Raw genomic sequence first — 18,410 nt, 5'->3', positions numbered from 1 at the left:
AGCTGAGCTACCCAGCCAGGGCTGTTCTGCTTCTTTATTTTTTTTTAGATTCCACATATAAGTAAATCATCTGACATTTGTCTTTCTCTTTCTGACTAATTTTACTTGGCACAATACCCTCTATGTCCATCCATGTTGTTGCAGATGACAAGACTTCCTGTCTTATGGTTGAACCATATTCCGTTGTATACATGAATCACTGCTTCTTCTTCTTTACCCACTCACCTACTGAGGGACACTTAGGTTGCTTCCACATCATGGCTACTTTAAATAATGCTGCAACAAACATATGGGTATATATATTTTTTTGATTTAGTGTTTTTGTTTTCTTTGGGTAAATACCCAGAAGTGGAGCTACTGGTTTGTTTGTCTGTTGTTATAGCCTTTGTTTTAGAGTCTATTTTGTCTGGTATAAGTACTGCTACCTCAGCTGTTTGTTTGCTTCCATTTTAATGAAGTATCTTTTTCTATCCCTTCACTTTCAGTCTGTCTTTTGATCTGTAGTCTGTCATAGACAGCATAAATAAGGATGCTGTTTTGTTATTCATTCAGTCACCCTGTCTTTTGACTGGAGCATTTAATCCACTTGCATTTAAAGCAATTGTTGATATGAATTTATTGTCCACTCGTTATTCACATTGTTGACGTTTCTTCTTCTTAAATAAGACCCTTTAACATTTCTTATAATACTGGTTTGGGGGTAATGAACTCCTTTACCTTTTTCTTATCTGGGAAAGCTCTTTATCTGTCCTTTGATTCTAAATGATAGCTTTGCTAAGTAAGGTCCTTGCTTTTCACCACTTTGAAAATTTCTTGCCACTCCTTCTGGCTTTGCAGTTTATGTTAAGAAATTGAGCTGACAGTCTTATAGGAACTCCTATGTAGGCAATGAACTGCTTTTCTCTTGCGGCTTTTAAGATTCTGTCTTAAACCTTTGGCATTTTAATTATGATGTGTCTAGGAGTGGTCCTCTTTGGGTTCATCTTGTTTGGGACTTTCTGTGCTTTCCTGGGCTGGTATGTGTATTTCCTTTGCAAAATTAGAGAAGTTTTCTGTCATTATTTCTTCAAATAGGTTTTCGATCCCTTGCTTTCTCTTTCCGTTCTGGAACCTCAATAATGTAAATGTTGTTACACTTAATGTTGTCCCAGAGGTCCTTTAAACTATTCTAATTTTTAAAATTCTTTTTCCTTTAGCTGTTCTAACTGGATGTTTTCTGGTTCCTTATACTCCAAATTGCAGATTTGATTCTTGGCATCATTTACTCCACCATTGATTCCCAGTAAGATAGTGTTCATTTTAGTTACTGTATCCTTCATTTCTGACTGGTTCTTTTTTATGGGTTTCATGTCATTTTTTATGCTGTTGAAGTTCTAAGTTCCTAGAAAGTCCTTATTATCATTTTGAACTCTGTATCTGGTAGTTTGCTTGCCTCCATTTCATTTAGGTTTTTTCTGGAGGTTTCTCCTGGTCTTTCATTTGGGGCCTGTTTCTTTGTCTCCTAATTTTGGCTGCTTCCCTGTTTGTCTTTAAGTAACAGGTAGAGCTGCTATGTCTCCCAGACAGTAGTTGCTGTCCTACAGGGCCCAGTGGCACAACCTCCCTGACCACTGAGCTAGGTGTTCTGGGTATGCCCCACATGAGCTGTGTATACTGTCTTATTATTAGCATGTCACTGGGAGGGATTACTCCCTAGGCTGACTGGTTGCAAGGACCAGCTGTAATTACAGCAGAGGAACTGCTGTGCAGGGGTCCAACCGCATGGAGTTGAACTCACTTCACTGGGGCTTTGGTGCCTGCCAAGCCTGCCCCCCTTGAGTGTGTCACTCATGGAGGTGGCTGGGTTGTAATCCACTGTGGTCTGAAGCTGTTCACCAGATGCACTGGCTCTGGGGTCTCCTGGGAGGTGCAAGGTCAGCCACTTCCTGTGCCCTGCCCAGGGCCACCTAGCATGAGTTGCAGAGCAATGTGCAAATGGCAGCTACTTGTGCTGGGCCGGAAGTGCTCAGACGAGGCCAAGCTGCTACGGTTGGCTCCTGCTAGTGCCAGGTCCAGGGCCACTTGGCATGAGATATGGGTATGCACAGGCCAAATACTGCTTGTTTGAGAAATTTTAGAAAAGTCTGAAGCATGAGCCAAGAGAGGCTGTCTGTATGGACAAGCTACTGGGAACAGCTTGGGTAGGTCTGAAAGTTTGGTGGGGCAAGGACTCAGGAAATCACCAAGTGAGGCTACCAGTCTTAGCCAGGTTCATAGAGACAGATACAGTGCCCACATGCCAGCTCTGAGGGGAGGGCTCGTCAAAGGAACAATGGTGCTTACCAGCACCTCTGAGAGAAAGCTGTCACTCCTCGTATGTCCCTGGTGCATTTCAAGGTGCTACCTCAGCACTGGAGCTCATAGTGAGTGAGTCTGAGTAACTTCGTGTTTGTGGGCCCTAAAGAGGAGCACTCGGGACTCAGAAGCCCTCCATCTCACTCAACCACAATTCCCACTGGTCTTTACAGCCAGAAGTTATGGGGACTTCCTTTCCTGGCATTCGAGCCCTGGACTGGGGGTTCTGATGTGGGACTGGGACCCCTCACTCCCCTTAGGGGGCCCTCCTTGGCCAAGATATCCCTCCCAATATTTAAGCCACATGTGGATGTGGGACAAGCCTGTACCACCTTCCATCTGTCCTCCCATCTGTCTCAATGTGGCTTCTTCTTTATATCCTTGGTTATACGACTTCCATTCCGCCAAATTTCAGGTGGTTCTGAATGATGGATGTTCTGTAATTTAGTTCTAATTCTGATGTGGTTGTGGGTGGTTCTCAGTAATGTGATGACTTACAAAGTGATCGTGACTGGACCTCCCTGGGAAGCCTGTTTTCTGCACAAAGGTTTAAAGGGAACCACTACGTCCACCTCGTCATCCTTCTTTCTTAGCACTGTCCTCCTTAGAGCTAGAGAAGTGCACATAAGGTGAATGTTAGTGCAAGAGGTGAGCCCCTGTATGTGTGTGGGCATGCAGGCGCAGGTAGGTGCCCGCACACATGTATGGAATTATATTTAATTAAAAAATCAGTAGCCTGTTCCTTTGCTAATATAACAACACTTCCATTTACTGCACATTCTTTGCTGGATATTGAACTATTGGCTTTATTTCATTTGGTTCTTACTGTATCCCTTGAGGGAGGGAGGGTCTCAGGGACTGCCTCCATTTTACTGATAAGGTGTCTGAGGAGAAGTTAAGTAGACAGTTACAGAGAAAATGAAATAAAAATGGCTTCTTTTAAAAAGTGAAAAGAGAACCTCCCAAACAGAAATGCAAGTAAAAACTATACTGAAAAGCACCAAGAGTGAACCCTAAAGTGAAACATGCATTCTGGGTGGTAACTGTGTTCAGTGGAGGTTCACTGACTGTACCCAGTGTCCACTGTGGTGCAGCAGGTGTGATAGTGGGGGGGGGGTCTGTGGGCCTGTGGATAGAAGGTGGGTGGGAACTCTCTACATTCTACTCATTTTGCTGTGAACCTAAAACTGCCCTAAAAAGTAAAGTCTTAAAAAAAATTATTCCAGTGCTCACTTTGGCAGCACATATGCTAAAAATGGAATGATACAGAGAAGATTAGCATGGCCCCTGTGCAAGGATGACATGCAAGTTTTTAAAGCATTCCATATTTTTGGAAACAAAGGAAAGATAAACAAGTGGGACTACATCAGATTAAAAAGATTCTGCGCAGCTAAAGAAGGCATCAAAATGAAAAGGTATCCTACTGTATGCGAGAACATATCTGTTAATGATAGATTATGTAAGAATTTAATTTCCAAAATACATAAAGAACTCATACAATTCAACACCAGGAAGACAAACAACCCAGTTAAAAAATGAGCAGACAATCTGAATATTTCTCCAAGGAGGACATACGGAGGGCGCATAAACATATGAAAAAATGCTCAACATCACTAGCCATCAGAGAGATGCAAATGAAAACCACAATGAGATATCCCCGGTCACACTGACCATCATTAATAAATCAACAAACAACAAGTGCTGGTGAAGATGTGGAGAAAAGGGAACCCTAGTGCACTGTTGGTAGGAATGCAGACTGGTGCAGCCACTGTGGAAAACAGTATGGAACTTCCTCAAAAAACTAAAAATGGAACTTCCTTTTGACCAGCAATTCCACTTTTGGGACTATATCCTAAAAATCCTGAAACACCAATTCAAAAAATATATACACCCCTACGTTCGTAGCAGTGTTATTTTCAATAGCCAAGGGCTAGAAACAGCCTAAGTGTCCATCAGTAGATGAGTAGATCAAAAAGCTGTGGTACTTTTACACAATAGAATAGTACACAGCAGAAAAAGAAAAAAAAAAAGAGCTCTTACCTTTTGAGACAGCATGGATGGACCTGGAAAGTATTATGCTATGTGAAATAAGCCAGTTGGTGAAAGACAAATACCAAATGATCTCACTTATATGTGGAATCTAACAAACAAAATAAACTAACAAAATAGTATCAGAGGCATAGAGACATGGAACAGACTGACAGTTTTAATGGAGAAGTGGGAACTGGTTGTAAGAAGGTGAAGGGAGTAGCTAAAGAACATATACGCATAACCCATGGATATGGACAATGGTGTGGATTGCCTGAGGGAGTGAGGAGGACTGGGTGGAGGGGGGTAAAGGAGGGAAAAATTGGGACAGCTGTAATAGCATAAACAATAAAATATTTTTAAAAGAATATTTCATATTATTAGAATTAGAAAAATAAGTAAATAAAACTCTTCTGTAATACCATTTTTCACCTGTCAGAATGCTTACAACGCATGTTTTTAAATCATTCTGGTTTCAAGGAAATGAGGAAACAATAAGCACTTGTAAAGAAATCTAGCAGAAGTAAATTGGTATAATTCTGATGGAGGACAATTTGTCCATCTCAATCTTACAAATGCTTTTTCTGCTCCAATCCAGCTACTTTTACTTCTGAGAATTTATCATACACATGTACTTGCTAATAGGAAAAATAAAGTCATGGTCAGTTATTGGTGGCAGCACTGCATGGAACAGCAAAGGGACATCATGCCAAATGCCCATCAAGAGGATTTAGGTCCAGTAAACCAAGATGTCCATGTTCCTTTTAACCACATGGCTATGAAATGATAGAGGGTGCTTTCCAAGTGATGACATAAAAAGATCTCCAAAATCCACTTAGGAGCATTTGAAATCTCACTCCCTAGCACATGCTATCCATTTGGCTTAAATAGACCCTTATTAAAAAAAAAAGTGCACTTAGTGAAAAACAGCAAAATGCAGAACAGTATATTCAATATACTTGGGACTCTCTGAGCTTCCTGGAAGTCTATTTCCTTTGCCAGATTGGGGAAGTTTTCCTTCGTTATTTTTTCAAATATGTTTTCAATTTCTTGCTTTTCCTGTTCTCCTTCTGGTACCTCTGTGATTCTGATGTTGGAACGTTTAAAGTTGTCCCAGAAGTTCCTAAGCCTCTTTTCATTTTTTTTGAATTCTTGTTTCTTCATTCTGTTCTGGTTGAATGTTTCTTCCTTCTGCTCCAAACCACTGATTTGAGTCCCAGTTTCCTTCCCTTTACTGTTGGTTCCCTGAATATTTTCCTTTTTCCTCTATTTTGCATAGCCTTCACTTTTTCCTTTATCTTGTGACCATACTCAACCATTTCTGTGAGCACCCTGATTACTAGTGTTTTAAACTCTGCATCTGATAGGTTGGCTATCTCTTCATCACTTAGTTCTATTTTTGGAGTTTTGATCTGTTCTTTTGTTTGGGCCATATTTCTTTGTCTCAGCACACCTGTTACATTGCAAGGGGCAGAGCCTTAGGTATTCACCAGGGCAGAGCAACCCTCATTGCTGCATTGTCATGCTGTATATGAAGGAGGTGTCTGAGAGGGAGTTATGCTGCTTGCTCAGCTCTCAGCTGGCTTTCAGTCAGTTGCCCCACTACCCACAAGCAAATTGGGCCGACCAGATGTTGATTCCCGGGTGGGTGGGTTTGTTATGTTATAGCACCTTGTAGGTCTCTCCTGTGAGCCTGGGAGTTCTGCTGCATAACTCCTGGGAGTTTATCTGCATGCAAATGTGGGACTGTCTGATCTGCTAGTCATAGCCTTGCTGCATGTCCTCTTTGCCCTGGCTGCCTGTCTCCACTCCTCCTATCACCTATCAGTCTGAATGAATGTTTCTGCTTTAACTCCTTGGTTGTCAGACTTCCATACAGTTCAATTTTCTGGCACTTCTGGTTGTTTGGTATTTTTAAATTTGTTGTTGTCCTTCTTTTGGTTGTGCGAGGAGGCAAAGTGTATCTACCTATGCCTCCATCTTGGCTGGAAGTTCCTATATTTGCACATATATGTACACAGTAACACTGGAGGGATACAGATGAAACTAAGATTACTAATGGTAGGTACAGGTGGCAGGAAAAAGGGAGAGTGACTTCACTGTATAGCTTTTAATATGAATATTACCCATTAAGAAGATTAAATAATAATAAAATGAAAAGTTAATTAGCTTGTCTAATTTCACAAAGCTAGCCAGAAGCAAAGCCAGCATTCCAACCCAGGTTCCACAGGTCTGTGTTCCAAAGCATCACCCTCCCTGATTCAGCTCACCACTGCTGCTGCCCCAAGGCAGGAGCTGAACATGGGATGCCTGGTGGTGTGGGACTGAAGCTCTCCCAGTTTCCTTTCTCTGAACTTTTTTTTTTAAATGATTTTATTTATTTACTTATAGAGGGGAAGGAGAGAGGGAGAGAAACATCAATGTATGGTTGCCTTTTGTGCATCCCCTGCTGGAAACTGGCCTGCAGGGTAGCAGTCTGCAACCCAGGCATGTACCCTGACTGGGAATCGAACCGCGATCCTTTGATTCACAGGCCCGTGCTCTATCCACTGAGCTACACCAGCCAGGGCTGAACTCTTGATGTTCAGTTGAAAGCAGCTGAGCAGGGCTTTCAGTTTTCCCCTTTGAGTTCCACTGTAGACCACTCACTACCAACTTCCCCATTCCAGAAGAAGAAACAGCCCATGAACCCACTGATACACTGCCATATATCTAACCTAGAAGACTTTGCTTCAGAACAGTTCTGGTTTCTTATTTCAATCTCTAAGGACATAGGTCTGAGTGGCATGTCAGCGGCACCTCAGTAAGCTGGGCCCTGAGCCCAAAGAGCTGGTCCTGCTGGACAAACACATGTCTCTGCAAGTCCCCATGACAGTCAGGGCCAAAGAGGGCCCCATGCGCCCCCCACATGGTTACCTGATGCACAATGCTGCTCATGAGCTCCCTATTAGTCATACTGGCCAGTTCTAGGTGAATTGGAATACCAGCTGGGATGTCAGAAATGGAGGTCACAACCTGCAAGAAGAGGATAGCATTGCATTAGATAAGAAGTCAGGCAAGAGGAAAAAATGATCAGGCCCTAACAGGCAATGTGTAGTGTTGCTGTCTTCTTTGCATCCTCATGAAAGCTCCCAGCCAGGTAGGCTTCCAAAGCTTCTGTGGATGAGGGATGCTTTTCCCAAGAGAGACACCTAGGCTCTGTGTATTTCATTACTGACACAGAGAGGCACTGTGGTACAGACTCAGAGAGTACAAAGGGCTGCCCCTGTATGTTCATGTAGTCAACCTGGTCCTGGGGATCTAAAGTGAGCAGATGGCTTCAAATGCTGTTTGAATCTGCAGCTGATAATAAGTGAGATGACACAAATAACACAAAGACACAAACTACAGACACTGCAGCTTTCAGTCATTCAGTTTAGCACCATACACAGAGGCTCAGGCAGAAAGATGTTCTGACCTGTTCCACTAAAGCTGCTGCCTGTGTCTGCAAGAATACCGTGAGGTGCCTCTGGAGCAGAAGGCAGGTTCAGAGCCAGCTGCCATGCCATTAATTGGGGAGGTCAGGACTGAGGACAAGGTAGCATCAGTTGCAGAGGGCAGAAGGCAGGATTCTGAAGAAACCCACTAGCTGAGATCTGCACAATTCTTTAACAGTGCTGTTACCTCCAAGAGTCTCTTCCTCTGGAGCTCCTTGCTTTGTCCCTCCATCATGTGCAATCCAGAGAGGACCACCAGGTCTGGTTGAAACTCCTCCAGGCTAGACACAAACACCTCCAGCATACTCATGGCCCCATTGGAGAGGTCGTGGGAAAAGATGAATCGGTTGGCATGGGGAGCTTTAAACTGGCCCCACTCCTCCCCTAGAAAAGTCAACACAATGGAAAGAAAAGGAAGAGGCTTTAAGTCTCCTAGCTATAGGGGGCTTGCAGGGGCCCCAGTGGAGCCTTTGCTCTGGGCAGGCTAGCTTCTGGCTGAGCAGACCCTCACTACAATGGCCTCAGGTAAGCACCACACTACATCCAGGGAGACAGTTATCAGTAATGAAATACACCAAAGAAAATCCAAACCCCAAACCAACAAAAACACAGAAACACAGTATGGGTGCTATATGCCCTTATCAAAGGGCTGGCAATTAGCTCCCGCCAAGTCTCAGGAAAGCTCTGCTGACCACTGAGCTTTTCAATCACAGGATACTTGTGTCCTTTCCCAGTTACAAAGCAGCAGCATGACTTCCAAATACCAGCACAGAGTGCATACAAGTGTGTCCCCATTACAGCAATGCTGCCTTTCTCTGTCTTCACCTGACAGCAGCGCCTGGAACACCTTCCACTTAGGTGGGGCCTAAGGGGGCTGAAATTTCAACAGTTGAGCTGACTGCACTCCCTCCTCCCTCCCAGTGTTTCCCAGGCACCTAGTCCAGAAGACAAGGGCATCTGACTACTCTAAATAACATCCTCTGAGTGAGCTACTGTGGAATAATGACTGTTCAAGACCAAGTTTAAGTGCTACTTCCTTCCTGAATGGTTTCTGACTGCTTCAGCCTGAGGTACACTTGCACCACTCTAAGCATCCACAGAGATTTTCCTTTCCATGGTTTGTGACAATCATTATGCTTTGAATTATACCTCTATTCTGAACTAGTTGAACCTATATATCGTGACTTAACTTTTCACACATTTGGGCCATATCCCCGAACAGACTGCCAGCTCTTTCAAAGGAACACTCCGTGTCTGGTTCCCATAGCATGTGTCACAGCCTCCACACAGGGAGTTAATCCATTCTCAGGTGGGTCTCCTGGCAGGAGGAGGATTCTGGGCTCATCTACAGGACTGGCTCTCAGCACTGGCCATGCATCAGAACGCCCTAGGAAACCTAGCTTTAAATGTGCAGGTGTTTGGCCCTGGCCAGTGTAGTTCAGTGGACTGAGTGCCAGCCTGTGAACCAAAGGGTCAATGGTTCGATTCCCAGTCGGGGCACATGCCTGGGTTGTGCCAGGTCCCCATTAGGGGGCGTGCAAGAGGCAACCACACATTTATGTTTCTCTCCCTCTTTCTCCCTCCCTTCTCCCCTCTCTAAAAATTAAATAAAATCTTTAAAACAAAACAAATAAAAAGCAACCAATGAGTACATCAATAGGTAGAATAAAAACCAGTGTTTCTCTTCTTCCCTCTCTCTAAAATCAATAAATACAAAAAAATTTTCAAAGTGTAGGCGGCAATGTCCCACTGCTGAGGATTCTGATGTGCAATAGGTGGGGAACTAACGGACTAAGACTCCGCAAGCTGGCCAGGACCTGAGAGCAGTATGAGTCCCAAGCAGGGAAGATGAAAGAGGCTCCCTCTGAGCTCACTTGGTGAAGCTTTTCGATCAGAGGCTTTACCACACGGAGCTCACCTTCTTGTCCATAATGGGGTTGGGAGAAGCAGGTTACCACCAGCATGGGCACTCTGGGGCAAGGACTTACATCGCAGGTTTACATGTTTTCCCTCCACATGAGGGATTCATCCCATTTATAAAATCCAAGTTCATACACTGAAACCTAGTAGAAAAATTAGGTTCCTATTATTGGATTGGCCAGAAAGTCTGTTACAATTTTTCTGTTAAAAAAAAAAGACATGTTTTTCATTTTCACCAATAACTTTATTGATTTGGATATTTTGAATATATTGGCCATCTCCTGCTATTGGCTTCTTGTGGATAGAGGCCAGGGGTGCTGCTAAATATCTTCCAATGTGTAAGAATTGGAATCCCCACAGCACAGAATTACTTGACAAAATGTCAATAGTACCAAGAAACTTTGTAAACCACTTTTGCTACATTCAATCAGTCATAGCGCCTTTTCCATACACTGCACAAATCTTTTTTTGAGTTTCAATTGAGTTTTTATACTTCTTGAAATAATAAAGCATAATATATTAGGCTAAAAATGTTGCATTATTTCTTTCACCTTCAATATTAAAACAGCTGCACAAAAATTCACCAATTTTGATAAGTTTTTTTTTAAATGCACACTGTTATGACAGCTATCACACAGAACAATCTAACAAAATTGTCTCAAATGAAGTTAAAGACACTACTAGAGCAGCGGGGAAAAAATAAGAGACTTTTTAGCCAACCCAATACATTTACTGGATATTCCTTTAGAAAGTTTTTCTTCATCTTGTAGTTGATATGCAGTTGGCAACCTCCTTCCTCCTTTCTGCAACGGGCATCTCCAAACAGCAGCCCTCCCTCTCGGTGGTAAATACGTGTGCACGCACATGTGTACGGCTTACTCTAGAGCAAGTGTCAAAGCTGGAGACTCATCCTTCCTTTGCTTTGAGTTCAGCTTTCTTGCATCCATTCCTCTGAGAAACATTTTATATGTGGGACACTTATATAAAAATCTATGAAAATAAAAATAAAAGACAGTACCTATTTACTAACCCCCAATACAATGGTTATATTTGTTAAAACTGAATTCCTTTCTTAGCTCCTGGCCCAGCTTCAAAAAAAATACCCAATGGTGGTCTGCAGAGCTGAGTGTAGTGTTCCAGCTCCGCTTCATTTAAAGATCAGACACAAGGGTGACCTCCCGTGAAGCCTTTCCTAACTCTGCTACCCTAAGAAGACCAATCACTTCCTTTCCTGGGCCAGAGCTACACCCAGTTACAGGACTTGGCAATCATCTGCTCAGGAGCCCATCTCCTGCAGTGAGCAGAGGGCAGAGCAGGGTCTTCTACCATCATCACACTCATACTGCCTCACACTGCCCCTGGCACAGAGCCACGTGGACAAACAGCAAGATACACAAATGAGAGAACAGACTGATGACTCTAATGCTTACAACGACAAGAAATATGGGTATGAACTCCAAGTCCAATTATTTCCCCAAATAATGGGACACTATACAAGGGGGAAAGACATGACATTAGTATTCTCCAGAGGGTAAGACCTGGAACTGGCCCTTAAAGAGTGAAGCTGCCAAGAAGCACAGCCTAATTTAACCTAGGAAAAAGAGGTACACAGCACTCAAAATAAATCAATTCCTTCAGGAAAAAAGTGAGAGAGGCAAAAATAAACAGGCTTCCGCAAGGTGAAGACAAGGAGGGATGTTCACTGGCTGTTTCCAAAGGACACAGGACTGATGGAGTGGCCTGAGAAGCAAAGTGACCGGAATTCAAACAGGGTGAGCCCCTAATAATAGTGAATGCCCCTCTCTTCTCACAAAACTTTGAATTTATTTAAGTGATTATTTCTCTCAATTTATCAATCTGTCCTTGAGCCAGTAAGTCAGCAAAAACCCCTGTAATGACTCACTGGATCCCCAGCCCAAAGCCTGAAAATAAGCTTCTCTGCAGGAGTCTGGCAGGAGAGGAGGAAGGAAAAAGTTGACAAATCCCTCTGGGAATTTATTCATCCAGGTTAGAGAGAAGCAATGGGTGCATTTCTGATTAGAGAGCTGACCACCAGGGGCTAAGTTTCCTCCAGGGGCTGATAGAAGTGCAACTTCACATAAAGTTTCATAAAAGGTCACTGCTTTGTGCTAAGAAAATATGGCTAAGAAAACTAAAAACTAAAATGTGAAGTTTATAATCCCAAGGATAAAGACAATCTCCTGTTAAGATAAGCCGTGCCATCCTCTGAATTACATACAAGGCGCACCTGTCAAATACAACGGCAGTCTTGGTGAGGAAAGCCGTCTCTCCACTCTGTTGTCTCCAAGGTATATGACAGAAACCGGGAACCAGAAAAGTCCCGAGTCCATGACGTGAGTGCAGACAGAAATGAAAGTGAGAAGAATAAAGAACTGGCAGCAGCATCAGCAGCACGTCAAAGGCACAACTTCAGTTATCCTGGCCCTTGTCATCAACAGTCTCATTCTTGCCTTTCATTTAGGCAGCTCACAGAGCTTTAAACACACTAACCTCTTAATCCTCAGCACAACCTTCGGGCAGTAGGGCGAAACTAAAACTGAAACTCAAAACTTGTATATTGTTAAATGTGAACTGCCTCCCCCAACATTCTGTCCCTAATTTTCAGACCCTGCCTTTCCTAACTTCTTGACTGATTCTAGTAAACACCCAAAAGACAACCAAAAACAAGGAACAATTCTCTTTTTGTTCTTGGAGAAAGGCATAATTTTCAAGAAGCACTATATTTCTCTTACATTAAAGTTAATTATGATTACTCTAGTAGGTGAGGTTCTTTTAATTGTCTGACTTGGAAGCAGTTCACTGAAGCACATTAAGTAAGTACTGCTTTAAGGTACCAATTAGTCCGTTTTGATGCCTGAGTCTTTAACTTGATTAATGCGTTGACTCAGAAATTGAAGAGGCTGACTTCTGAAGAGAGGAAAGATACCACAGCAAAGTACACAGAATCACATAAACATTATGTTCAGGTATTTAGGATTCTTTCAGAAATCAGATCTGCAGTGTGTAACATAAACACTACTGGGGGAGGGCTGGATGGGGTGGTTTGGAGTGATAAACACTGAAACATTATACAATGGGAAAAGATACAGGCTGTTACACACCCAAGGCAAAACAAAATGCCTCCCAGGAAGCTTGCCAGAGGCCTAGAATCAATGCTAAGCAGCCTGAAACAGTTGGCCAGAAATGTCTAGGCAGAATCCAGCACAGAGTTGGACAGATGTTATGTGCCCTTCTCTTTCCTTAGCAATAAAGAAAAACTTTATAGGTGTACGTTTAATGCATTTCCAATTACTCAAGATGCCTGATTTCTCCTGAGTTTAGATCAATTCTGTTTGTATACCTGGGAACTTTCTTCACTGCTGCGATACTCTAGCACTCTCCCTTGAGACAATGGCCAGTATCAGCACAGAAACCTTTGTTGGTGAACAGGGTCCTAATTCACACAGATAAATTTTTAGCATAATCACACCTCAAACTAACAAAACAAGACTCCTCTGATGAGTCTTACACCATTACTTACTCATTTCTCTCACCTGCTTGATACTCTAAAATGAGGTGGAACTCATCCACTTCCTGCAGCGACTCTGGTGGAACAAATACATTGTCATCAAGAAGTTCATGCAGTTTGGGACCCACTGGACCACAAAGAAGAACCTGGAGACAAGAAATATGAAGTCTATCAGACCTGTCCCTCTTCCCATGAAATCTGTATAGTAACTGAAAAGGTACATCCAGGCCACTTCTCATTTTAACAAAATACTAGGATTCCAATTGAAGTCTGGAAGCTTCTGGTTTGGGGGCACACAGCAGGGCACTATTACCGGGGTTTAGGTGTTGAGCATATGGCCACAGTGTGGCCAGAGACGAGAGGCTGACCAAAGACCCACACCACGCCTTAGGCACCTACGCAGCTGCTGTACCCCATATACCCTGTTAGAGACTGAACATTTGTGTCCCCCCCAAAATTCACAGGTTAAAGTCTAATTACCAAGGTGATAGTATTTGGAGATAGAGCTTTTAGAAGGAAATTAAGGCAAAATGAGGTCGTATGAGTAAGGTCCTAATCCAGTAGGGTTGGTAGCTTTATAAAAAAGAGATTTCTTCTCTCCCCCCACCACACACACTGAAGAAAGGCTATATGCGATCACAGCTGAAAGGCAGCCATCCGCAGGCCAGGAAGTGGGCCCTCACCAGAGACCGAACCCTGCGGGAACCTTGATCTTGGACTTTCCAGCCTCCAGAGCTGTGACAGAATAAATTTTTATTGGTTAAGCCACCCAGTCTATGTCATTTTGTTATTATGACAGACTAACACACCTTACCCTACTTTCTCTTTTCCTTTACTCACTCAGGTACTGTTGTAGGCAAATAGATACAGGATACTGAAACAATTAAAATTTTAGGCAGTACAGAAAAGACCCATCCTCAAGGATCTCAATACACTCCCACAACCAGGTGACCTGATAAGTGAGATCAGACTCCCTCCTATACTTAGCTGTTATGAGAACAGAATACCCTTCCAAATGAGAATTAAAAAGTACTTCATACAGTTTGGACGAAGGTACTCTGCAACTTTTCCAAAACCTTTTCCATTCTGACCTGGGTCTCTCCTGGGCTGTTGTTTTAGGACCCATTTTGCACTGCTGTGGTTTTTTGCCATGCCGCTCCAGACACCACTCGGAGCCAGGCCAACAGACTCAGCACCACTGAACGATGAGGGCTCGGCCGAGAACTCACAGAGGAGTGCCCAGAGACAACACCACTCTCAGATCTAGTACGCTCCACCCAGGAGCTTCAGAGGTACTTTTACTTGCTAATTAACTGCTTATTTGCACAGAGGGATTTTCATGTGTCTGAGAAATACCAGCTTCTGCATAAAAATATACCCCTTCACCTACTCCTTTATGCCTTGATATGTGTCCATTATCTGTCAGTTCTGAGAAGTCTTGCCCCTACCATTTTATCTTATTTTCTCTAATTCTTGGCTACAGCTTCAGCTTCTAAGATGAAATGACAAGAGCCAGTTTACCCTCCTATCTGAAATATCAATGGAAACCAGATACAATATAGGAAACAATGGTTTTCAAAACATTTGCACATTGGGCAACAAAGGACAGTGATTCCTTAAAAACAGAAAGCCTAAGTAAGCCCTACAAATGCTTTAGCGAATTACCTTAAAAGAGTTTTCAGGTACACACATCTACGAGAATTCATTACCAGCAGACCTGCGCAAGAAATGTGAGAGGAAACCCCTCAGGCAGAAGGAAAACGACACCTGCCCACGGAAATACAGCTCTACACAAAGGAGTGAAGAGCACCAGGAACGGGCTGGATGAGCAACATCTGAGTAAGTAGTATCTTTTTATCTAAGTATCTTCAAGATAATGAATACTTAAAGATATTAGGAACATACTGTGAGATCTGTATGATCTACAGGTAACCTACATTCGGTGGTATGCTAATATTGCTTGCAATCAGACTGTGATAGCTAATGTACATAATAAATCCTAAAGTAATGATTAAAATAAGCCAGAGAAGATAATATGAAATCACTGAAAATAATCGGAAGAGTGTAGAAAAGGAGGGAAAAAGTGAAGATAAAGAGATGGGACAAATAGAATACAAATGCCAAGATGTCAGATTTAAACCTAACCTGATACAGCAACAATCGCATTAAACATAAATGGTCTAACAATCCAAATAAAAAACAGAGATTGTCAAAATGTATTAAAAAGCAAGCCCCAACTCTATATGCTGTCTACAAGAAGTACGTTTTAAATATAAAGACACAAATAGGTTAAAGGCAGAAGGATGAAAAAAGATGTATCATACTAACATAATCAAAAGAAAGCTGGAATGGCTATTTCAAAGAAAACAGATGTCAGAGCAAAGAATAGTATAAAATAATTTTCTTTATCCTTGGTAATGATAAAGGGGCCAATTCATGGAATTGTAACAATTCCAAACACTTGAGCACCTAATTATGGAGCTTAAAAATACTGCACGTCAGCCCTGGCTGACGGCTGCTGTGGCTCAGGGGACTGAGTGCTGGCCTTCAAACTGAAAGGTCGCCAGTCTGACTCCCAGTCAGGGCACATGCCTGGGTTACAGGCCAAGTCTCCAGTTAGGGGCATATGAGAGGTAATGTATCCCTCACACATCGATGTTTCTCTTCCTCTCTTTCTCCCTCTCTTCCCCTCTCCCTGAAAATAAATAAATAAAATCTTTTAAAAAACATTGTACACAATGCATAAAGTTATAGAAATGCAATGGAAATAGATATCTAAGTCCACGATTATAGCCGAAGATGTCAATATCCCTCTCTCAATAATTAATAAATCAAGTAGATAGAAAATCAGTAAGACTACAGAAGCTACAACAACAATTTCAACCAACGCAGTCTAACTGGCATTTATAGAACATTCTACCCAACAACAGAATATAGCATGATAAGCCATATTCTGGGCCATCAAAAAAGTCTCAATAAATGGAGTCAGAGAAGCATATTCTCTGACCACAATGGAATTAAAATAGAACTCAGTAACAGAAATGTATCTAGAAAATCCCCAAACATTTAGAAACTAAATACACTAAGAAACTAAGTAGTCTATGGATGGGCTATTAAATAGCCCATTTCCAGAAATCAAAGGGAAATTAGAAAACATATGAACCAAAGGAAAATAAAATGCATCAAAACTTGTGCATGCTGCTCAGTTCTTGAGGAGAAATTTACTGCACTGAACATTCTACATCAGAAAACAAGGTCTCAAATCAACGGCTTCAGCTTTTGTCTTAAGAAAAAAGAGGAAGTTAAAGTCAAAGTAAACAGACATGAATAAAACAGAAAAGAGAAAAACAACATAGAAAAATCAATGAAGCAAAAAACTCATTTATTGATCAGATTAATAAAACTGATAAACCTCTAGCCAAATTGATCAAGGAAAAAACCCATAATTTACCAACACTAGAAATGAGCGATAACAAACATCACCACCAATTCTAAAGATCTTAAAAGGGTAACAGAATATTATCATTAGTTTTATGCCAATAAGCTCAACAATTTAGATGAAGTAGACAAATTTCTTGAAGGACAAAACTACTGAAGCTCACTCAAAAAAGAAATCTGAATTTTTCTATACCTGTTTTTTTGGAAAAAAAAAAAATCAAAATTGTTAAAAACCTCCATCAAAACCCCCAGGTCTAGAGAGGCTTCACTGGTGAATTCTACAAACATTTAAGGATGGTATAATATCAATTCTACACAGTATCTTTTTTAAAAAAGTTGAAATACATCCCAACTCATTCCAAGGTCAGTATTACCCTGATGTCAAAATCAGACATACAAGAAAAATATAGATCTACATCCCTCTTGGAAACTGACATAAATATTTAAAACAAAATTTTAGTAAACTGAATCCAACAACATATAAAATAGACAACAAATTTATCAGGACCAAATGGGGTTTATCTCAGGGATGTAAAATTGGTTAACATTTGAAAATCAATGTAATTACCACACACCAAACAACAACACCCCCCCACAATCATCTTCTTAGATGCAGAAGCAGCATTTGACGAAATCTAACATCATTCTATTCCTATTTGTTAAGTTCCACAAATATGTTTCTTTTTCTCCTTCTCTTCCTCCCTGCCCCCCGTTTAAAGCAGACAGTCTGTCTTGTTCCGCATATTAAGGGTAACGTTTATAGTTTTTGCCCATTGAGTATGATGTTGCCTGTGGGTTTGTCATGTATGGCCTTTATTATGTTGAGGTGTGTTCCCTCTATTCCCACTTTGCTTCAAGTTTTTATCCTAAGTGGGTGCTGGATTTTATCAAATGCTTCACAAATATATTTTCTAAGGCATTCTCCCCTCCTACCACCTGGCCTCTATCCCGCCATTCCACTAGATCTGCCATTGCTGCGTTCACCAGGGTCTACTTGTGAGACACAATCTATAGGAGTCATTAAAAGTATGGACACTAGAGCTAGATTGCTTGGGTTCAAATCCCAGCTGTACCCCTTATTAAGTATGTGACCTTGAACAGTTTTAAGTTTTCCAAGCCTCATTTTTCCTATACACAAACTGGGGATAATATGACTTTCCTTACTGGCTACTCTGAAGATTAAATGAGTATATGCCAGGCACTCTTTCGTACATAACACTGGAAAGAGTGCCTGGCATAAAGTAAGAACTATGTAAATGTTAGCCTATTACTATTATTACCACCTTTGCAAATACCTAGTTCTTAACCTCTGGTAGTTCTCAGATGATCACATTCTGGCAAGTTAAACTGAATGAGAGCAGCTGTGAGGTGGTGAGGTCAAGGCAGAACCTGGCCTTTAAATCCCAGCTGTAACATTTCTGGCTAGGTGACCTTGGGCACATTACTTAACATCTCTGGACCTAGTCTTTCACCTTTAAAAGGGTGACAATATCTTACTTCATCAGATTGTTGAGAGGATCAAGTAACATATATCTCTTTTCTTTCCTTAATCTCCTACCAAGGCCAGACTCATTTCACTAGAATGCTTGCCAATGAGACTGGTCCCAGGCCAGGCTTCTGCAGAAAACAGCAGCAAATGCTCCCTCAATGGGAGGTCAATCTTGTGCTAACCCAAGACCTGCAGG

The 18,410-nt window shown here is 41.9% G+C and overlaps 1 protein-coding gene, 1 long non-coding RNA gene and 1 other non-coding gene across 6 annotated transcripts in view; 2 read left to right on the top strand and 1 right to left on the bottom strand.

Moving 5' to 3' along the window:
- ADPGK (ADP dependent glucokinase) overlaps positions 1-18,410 on the bottom strand; it is a 33,481-nt gene that overhangs the window by 2,593 nt on the left and 12,478 nt on the right. For 2 of the 4 annotated variants that reach the window (XM_037146273.2, XM_037146275.2), the window contains exons 4-6: positions 13,313-13,433; positions 8,026-8,222; positions 7,279-7,377 (exon numbers count right to left, since the gene is read on the bottom strand). In XM_037146273.2, the coding sequence (XP_037002168.2) occupies positions 7,279-7,377; positions 8,026-8,222; positions 13,313-13,433 (417 nt within the window). Of the gene's footprint in view, positions 1-7,278; positions 7,378-8,025; positions 8,223-9,756; positions 9,905-13,312; positions 13,434-18,410 lie in introns of those variants that run through there. The other 2 variants (XM_037146276.2, XM_053656910.1) reach the window with 2 other exon arrangements.
- LOC119050116 (U6 spliceosomal RNA) lies at positions 3,560-3,666 on the top strand. The gene has a single exon (XR_005082685.2). It is a non-coding gene; the product is annotated as a U6 spliceosomal RNA (small nuclear RNA).
- Positions 14,704-18,410, top strand: part of LOC119050114 (uncharacterized) — a 68,772-nt gene continuing 65,065 nt past the window's right edge. The window contains exon 1 of the long non-coding RNA XR_005082684.2: positions 14,704-15,126. This is a non-coding gene — a long non-coding RNA (uncharacterized LOC119050114). The remainder of the gene's footprint in view (positions 15,127-18,410) is intronic.

The sequence above is a fragment of the Artibeus jamaicensis genome, unplaced genomic scaffold (assembly GCF_021234435.1).
Source record: "Artibeus jamaicensis isolate MK-2021 breed Jamaican fruit bat unplaced genomic scaffold, CSHL_Jam_final scaffold_286, whole genome shotgun sequence".
NCBI lineage: Eukaryota > Metazoa > Chordata > Mammalia > Chiroptera > Phyllostomidae > Artibeus > Artibeus jamaicensis.
The sequence above is the reverse complement of the archived record's forward strand: the minus strand, read 5'-3'. Positions and strand labels throughout refer to the sequence as shown.